Source organism: Physeter macrocephalus, unplaced genomic scaffold (genome assembly GCF_002837175.3).
Source record: "Physeter macrocephalus isolate SW-GA unplaced genomic scaffold, ASM283717v5 random_1311, whole genome shotgun sequence".
In the NCBI taxonomy this organism is placed as follows: Eukaryota; Metazoa; Chordata; class Mammalia; order Artiodactyla; family Physeteridae; genus Physeter; species Physeter macrocephalus.
This window is the reverse complement of record NW_021146220.1, coordinates 1-7,376: the sequence shown is the minus strand read 5'-3', so window position 1 is coordinate 7,376 and position 7,376 is coordinate 1. Positions and strand designations below refer to the sequence as shown.

At 59.1% G+C, this 7,376-nt stretch overlaps 1 protein-coding gene across 1 annotated transcript; it reads left to right on the top strand.

Moving 5' to 3' along the window:
- Positions 1-592: 592 nt before the first annotated feature.
- On the top strand, positions 593-5,947 carry LOC102980626 (protein Wnt-7a; the record flags this gene model as incomplete). Its single annotated transcript, XM_028486423.2, has 2 exons — positions 593-839; positions 5,594-5,947. Coding segments are annotated over exons 1-2 (425 nt in total), but the record flags the coding sequence as incomplete, so codon positions are not given.
- Between the last annotated feature and the right edge of the window lie 1,429 nt (positions 5,948-7,376).

Sequence of the window (7,376 nt, the reverse complement as noted above, 5' to 3'; positions counted from 1 at the left end):
ATACTCTGAGCCAGTCGTCCCCGCTCCGCCAGTAGCCCTGCGTAAGGGGGCGCCCTACCCTGAAGCTGGGCTGGAAGCCAAGGGGAGGGAGGAACCTGGGTGCGCCCTAACACCCCACAGTTCCGAGCGCTCGGCCGGGCCGCGGGGACGGGGAGGCAGGCCAGGGCGAGAGGGTTCTCAGCTGAGCCCCGATTCCCGCCAACCCGAGGGCAGTCCCTGCGCGTCCGCTCGCCCCGCAATTTACGAGTTAGCGTCGGGTGGAGCCCCTCCGGACTCCCACTGCCCCGGACCCAGCTCGGCGCCCCGGAGCCGGGAGGGGGCGCCGCGGGAGCGCGTGGGGCAAGCGCGAGCGCCCTTGGGGCAGGCGGCCCTGTCCCGCGGGCGCGGGGGCGCGGGGCGGGCGCTCCGGGGAGGAGGGTGGGGGAGGGGCGGGAGAAAGGAGGGAGGGAGGGGCAGGGGCGGGGGCGGGGGCGGGGGCGGGCGGCTGCAGCGCCCCCGCACTCTCCGCGCCTCGCACACTTGCACCGGCCGCTCGCGCGCAGCCCGGCGTCGCCCCGTGCCGCGCTCGCTCCTCCCTCCCTCCTCCCGCTCCGTGGCTCCCGCGCTCCCGGCGAGGCTCAGGCGCCGAGCGCGCGGACGGGCGCACGACAGACGGCCCCGTGAAGCCTCGGCCCGCGCCTCCCGGGCGGGCTATGTTGATTGTCCCGCCAGGGCCGGCCCGCGGGATCAGCACAGCCCGGCCCGCGGCCCCGGCGGCCAGCGGGGACTATGAATCGGAAAGCGCGGCGCTGCCTGGGCCACCTCTTTCTCAGCCTGGGCATGGTCTACCTCCGGATCGGGTAAGGGCCGCTCGCACCTCCTGCACGCGCGTCCCGGCAAAGTTGGCGTGGCTTGGGGAGGGGTTGCGCCGCCCGCGAGCCGCCGCCGGCCGCCAACTTCCTTGGCTCCTCAGAGAGGCCGGGTGGGCGCGGTGCGGGAGCAGTGGGCGCACAAAGGCCCCCTCGGGCGGGAGCCCCAGGGGCGCGCACAGCTCCAGAGACACGGGCAGGGGGACCGGCCGTCCTGAGAACGCCTGAGGCTGGAAGCCCCCCAAACCAAGGACAGCCAGTAGGGACGCTCCAGCTTGGGGGACTCTGAAGAGGGCTAGCCGCTCAAAGGTCAGCGTCTCCCAAGGACCCTTCAGACCAGGGCATGGGAACAGCAGGTCCAGCGGGAACACCCAGCCAGGACCACAGCCGCTCGCAGGCAGCTCAGCCCCTAGAGCCCGAAAGGAACTCTGTACACAGAGGCGCGGGCACAGCCGCTCCTAGCACAGGGCAGTCCCCGGGCGGCAGGCGGGGCCGGTCCGTGAACAGGGAACAGGTACCCGGAGGGAGGGACGTTCGCTGGCAAAAACACTAACCGCTCCTCAGGGCCTTGGCACCAGCCGGTTTCCAAGGACCCTCAGACTCCCGGAGCCCCATCCCAGGCGAAGGGGACAGCGCCAACCACCCTAACAGACGCACACAAAGGTAGAACTAGAGATGGCCCGAGACACCCAGGGAGACAAGCTCGCAGAGCCAGCGCCAGAGAGAGGCGGGACACCCCGCCCCCTAAAACTGGGCACCCGGGGCGGCCGGCTCGCCCGCGGAGCAGCCCTCCCTGCCTCACGCCAGCCTTTCTAGGAGGTGGGGCCGGGGCGGCGCGCTGGCTGGAAGGTGGGAGGGGGCGGCTCGGGACGCGTCTTGGAGCTGCATTTGCGCGGCCAGTCACCCTTTGTACTTCGGAGATAATGCGCGTGAAGCACAGGAGGTGGGGGCGGGGGCTTTAGGGATGGGTAGAGGTTCTGACGCTCAAGGGCCACCTTGGCAGGTTTCACGCACCCTGCTCCCCCAGCTCCGCTCGGGGAGAGGTCGGACTGCAGGGGCTGCGGCGATGGTGTGTGTGTGTGGTGGATCCTTTGTGTTTTGTCACTACCACTCCCCCGCTTCCCCACCCCGCGGCTCTGGCGTGGGGATTTCTCAAGTTGCCCGGTCGTGGCGGCCAGCAGGTGCGCACAGAGCGGACCTAGCGGCTGCCAGCCCTGACCGCGGGCCGAGACGCGACCGCGGGCGGAGAGGCGGCTGCGAGGCTCGCGCGCTGCCTGCCTGCCGGTGTGTTTTAAGTGTTATTGATTCGCCCGCATCTGGGTGGCTTTTCTTTTTTTTTTTTCCCCCTGCTTTAATCTTCCTCTTGGCCCGCGCCCCCGCCGTCCCGCGCGCATCCAGCATCCAGGAAGCCGGTCGGGCTGATTGGCGCTGGCCGCGTGCGGCTTTATCTCCTTTTTAATTAGAAACGGGGCGGAGGGACCCGGGAGGGGAGAGAGAAAGGGAAAACAACAGAAAATAACCTCCCCTGGCCGCCCCGCCCGCCCGACCTCCCGCCGGCGGCGCCGAGACCTCATAGTCCCCGCAGGGGCCCAGCTGCCCGGAGGGAGGGCGCCGGCCTTCCGCCCCGCTGCCGCCCTTTGGGGTGGGGAGAGGGCCAGGTCGGGAGGAGTTGCAGGGTGGTTTGGGGCCAGGCCCTGCTGCTGCTCTCTGTACCTCGGGTTATCCGTCTGTAAAATGGGCATGGGAGGCCTTTCGGTTCCTCGGATGGATGGCAGGGCGCCTGTGGTATTCTTATTTTATTTGGATAGTTCAAGTGACTCAAGCACTAGTCTTTTTGTAACAATCAGATACAATAATAATAATTACCACAGCAGCTCATTTATTGAGTACTCACTGTGTGCCTGACACCTTCGGAGCACTTCCCATGTTTTGACACATTTAATTTTTCAGCAGCCCTATGAGGTGAGGTCCAGTTAATATCCTCATTTTAGCGATGGGAAAACTGAAGTACAGAGAGGGGATGTAACTTGCCCAAGGTCACACAGCTACTAGGTGAAGGAAGCTTAGATGGCACCCTAGACCTGAGCTCTTAGCTGCGAGACTACGGTGCCTGTGCATTTTTTACCCCAATATATAGTTTCACTCTCTGCGGGTGTAGGGATTTCCTGGTGGTCAACTAGGTGTCGAGAAGTTCCTCCTGACTTGTGGCCAGAACGTCTCCACTTGACCTCCTCTTTCTGTGCTGCGTCTTCCTGAAACATTTACAATATCCTAGCTCCGTGTTAGACTCTCTTTGAGTGGCTGAGACGAATGACCTAGAGCTCTTGGTAGGGTCCTGTTTGAGATCCATCACCTGCTAGCCTCCAGGCTTCAACCGCGGTGAGCCTTGGTTCTCAGCTACACAAAGTGGATATGTGAAATGGAGATGGTGATTGCTGCCCAGTAGGGCTGTTTAGAAAGGCCGAGTGGTCTAGAGTTAGTGGTAGCACCTGCCATACTGCCTTTGCCTATAATAGGGATGCTGTAGAAGTTCCCGGAGGCATTCAGGCCATAACTAGGGGCACCTGCTGTGTAATAGGCACTCACCCTGAGTGACATTTTTGAAGCTCCACAATCCATTTAGCGAGCCAGCAGACAGCCTCCCTGTCCTCAAGGAGCTGATGGTCTAATGAGAAAGACAGGTGATAAACAAGCAAGCACACAGGTTAAAAACAAACACATACATTAAAACATTTCAGAAGATCATAAGTAATCAAGAGTATTAAGTAAACAAAACAGAGATTGTGATGGAAAGTTAGGAGGGATGGGGTGGAGAGGCAGGTTCCCTTAGGTGGGGTGGTCAGGGAGGTGACCCTTGAGGTCACTTGGAGGATGGCAAGAAGCCAACCGTGTGAAGGTCAGGGGGTGAGAGAGCTTCCAGGGAGAGGGACCAGCAAGGATCGAGGGCCCGAGGCAGGAAGAGGGCTGGTGTGTGACAGGAGCGGCAGTTATGTGCTTCGAGAGGAGTGGGGTCACCTCAGCTCTTGTGCTGTTGGTCAGGGGACCCTCGCCTTGAGAAATCCCAATTCCAGAACAACTTGCCACAGCTGAGCCTGGGCTGGAAAGACGAGGCACTTAGCCCAGCGTCTGACCATGGCCCGTGTAAATGGGAGCTCATTATTATAACCAGAGTGAGGTCTTCTCTTTCAAAGGATGCTTGATGACCTTTAAAGGATTATACAAAAGGAAGCTCCAGACAAGTGGGCCATCTTTGTGTAAAGAGAGGGCTAGCTGCATTGTCAGGGCTACCATTGGAGCCTCTTTGGGGTTATCTTGATATTAGGAAATGGGCCCACCCTCAGGCCAGATACCCACGAGTCACACTGACGCCTCTCTTTCCCTTGTACCCTTCCCCAGCCCTCCCGTCGGCTGCAACTCATCCATCAGCGAGCCGGGTCACCTCCATCTGCAGCCACCCCCACTACGGCCACCAAGGCCAAGCCACCTCTGGCCTGCCCACTCTCCCTGCTCTTGCTCTGGAGCCCTGCAGTCCTCTCCCCCCTGGGGCTGGAGGCATGGGATCCTGTCAGTAACCTGCTTCCAGCTCTTCCGTGCTTCTTGATGTACCGAGAAAGATCAGTCCTGAGCCGTCTCCTCTCCCCAGAAGCCCCCCCGCCCCACACAGAGCCCTTGTTCTGCATTGGGTTCTGTGGGTTCTTTCTGTTCCTTGGTGATCCCAAGCTTGTTCCCTTCCCAGGACTTTGCGTCTTCTGTTCTCTCTGCCCAGAATACTCTTCCCCAGACCTTCCAATGGCTGGTTGCTGACCATTCAGGTCTCTGCTGCACTGTTACCTCCTCACCACCTCCTTGACCACTCATACTAAAGCGGCCCCTCTTCCTCGCCTCCCAGACCCACCACGTACTTGTTATCACGGCATCTTCGTTTATTTTCTTTGTAGTGCATGTCACTGAATGTTGTGTTCATTTGAGACATTTGCATGGTTTCCCTCCATAGCCCCTTGAAGGCAGGGCCTTGCCTGTCTCCCAGCATGGTGCCTGGGAGCCTGGTGCCCTGATAGGTGCCTAGTATGGACCTGTGAATGAGTTGGGAAGACAGGAACCTCGCTGCGATAGTCATAAGTGTCCTCTAGGCCAGTTATGCCTGGAGTGGGATACACATATTCCACTGGCATGCAGGAAGGAAATACTACAACTTTTATTCACAGCTGCTTTTTAAAGATTTTTTTAAAATAAAACGTATACATACATACGTTATGTTGTACATACATAACATGTCTGAACAGTTTTTTTCTTTAATTAACATCTGTGCACCCATCCCCCTTTCAGAGGCAAACGCTACGTGAAACTTGGCGGTTACCTTTGCAGTTTTACCACACAAAGATGACCCCTAAACAGTGCAGTTGCATTTTGCATGATTTTAAACTTCCTCTCAATTGAATTCTCCCATAGATGCAAAGGCAACTGGCTTAGTTCGTTTGACAGTATGTTTGTGACACGCATCATCTTTCTTTGTGTCTAAAAAAGAAACTAAGCCTCACTAACGTTGAATATACACATGGTACAAGTACCGATGGGAATTACAAATGAGTGAACACGGGCTGGGGGTGCAGTATCAAAACAGTTGAGAGACCCGTGCTGGGAGCGGTAGCAGGGGGAGGGCAGGGCTGGACGCCTAGGGAGGGCCTGTAGGTGTGCCCCCCACCTTGCTGACCTAACGCTCCGTCTCTCTGTGTCCCCTGCTCCAGTGGCTTCTCCTCGGTGGTAGCTCTGGGCGCGAGCATCATCTGTAACAAGATCCCAGGCCTGGCTCCCAGACAGCGGGCGATCTGCCAGAGCCGGCCCGACGCCATCATCGTCATAGGAGAAGGCTCGCAAATGGGCCTGGACGAGTGTCAGTTTCAGTTCCGCAATGGCCGCTGGAACTGCTCGGCGCTGGGGGAGCGCACCGTCTTCGGAAAGGAGCTCAAAGTGGGTATGTGCTCACCCAGACACCCCAAGCGGGGTCTCATAAACTATGGGGAGACCAAAATGCCTCGGGAGTGCTCTGGGACCCCGTCCTCTGCCGCGGGCTGGAACGCCCTAGATACGGGATCGTGCAGGTGCCACAACTTGAGTTTGGGTCGGCCGATGAGGGGCAGCTCTCCGATTGGAATCCACCACCAACTGTTCCCAGTAGAGTTGCAAACCAGCAGCCAGTGGCCCAGATGCTAACTACCTGATACACCACTGATACTGTTTTTTAAATTGAAGCCCAAATTTAAAAACTATCTGTTTCACCTAAAAATATGAACTTCTGGCTTCTTTTGAAAAATTGGCAGATCTACGGATAGCGTACACCTGTGCCCACTTAGTTAGTAATGGGCTGCAGCTGAGAACACAGCACCCTTTAGGTGGAGCCTGGGCAGCCCATTCACTGCCACGGTCCCCACCCTTCTGCATTGCCCCCCAGTCCCCTTATATGACTTGTCTGGCCACTGTGGGCATTTGAATTTCCAACCCCTGTTTTATGGGAATGGTGTGTCGTGCAGATATACACAGACACGCACACAGAGTTGGGCCACACATTTGGTTTCCAAAGCAGTTGTGAGAAAAGCCTGGTGGAAAGGGCACGGGAGCAATGTTGGTTGCCAGGAGGCCCCGGTCGATGTGGGGAAGGCCATGTTGTGTGTCTTCTCGCTTGTGTGCGTCTAGACTGGGGGGCCGGGAACCCTGCAGCCTCACTGCTGAATCGAGCAGTGAACTTCCCTGAAAGTCGGGTCAGCCTCAGGTCCCTCGGCTGCAGTGGTTCACCCAGCCTGCTCGACTGCTCACAGGGCACCCCTGGGTTCTCTGTCTCCTTCAGCCCCGACATCAGCAAATCCAGTTCATGTTGAAAAGATCCACCCCAAGTCTGGCCACTGCTCCATGCCCTCACTCCCTCCCCCTCGGGTCACACAGGTGGCACCTCCCAGCCTCCATCTGCCCCCGGCCATCCTGCAAACCCTCCTGCGGGCAGAGTTGTCCTTTGTGAATGGAAATCAGATCCCGTCGTTTCCCTGCTTAACCTCCTTGGGAGGCTCCCCCTGGCCTCAGAATGAAATCCCAGCTGCTCACTGGTCTTCCTCTGCCCTCTGTCCTCATCCGCTCCCATCTTCCTGTCCCCCTTGCCCACCCAGCCTCATCCTGTTTCCCAAGCTCACGGCCCTGGGTCCTGCTTGGGGGTCTCGGCTCCACCCATTCCTTCTGCCTGGTATCATCTCCCACCAGCCTGCGCACCTTCCCTTGTGGTCGCTATGGTTTTCCTGCCTTCTCCTGCTCGCACCCATGCCCCCTGTTTCTGGGACCCAGGCCTGGGCTCTGGCATTATTTTTATTTTTTTTATTTTTTTGCGGTACGCGGGCCTCCCACTGTTGTGGCCTCTCCCATTGCGGAGCGCAGGCTCTGGACGCTCAGGCTCAGCGGCCACGGCTCACGGGCCCAGCCGCTCCGCGGCATGTGGGATCCTCCCAGACCGGGGCACGAACTCATGTCCCCTGCATCGGCAGGCAG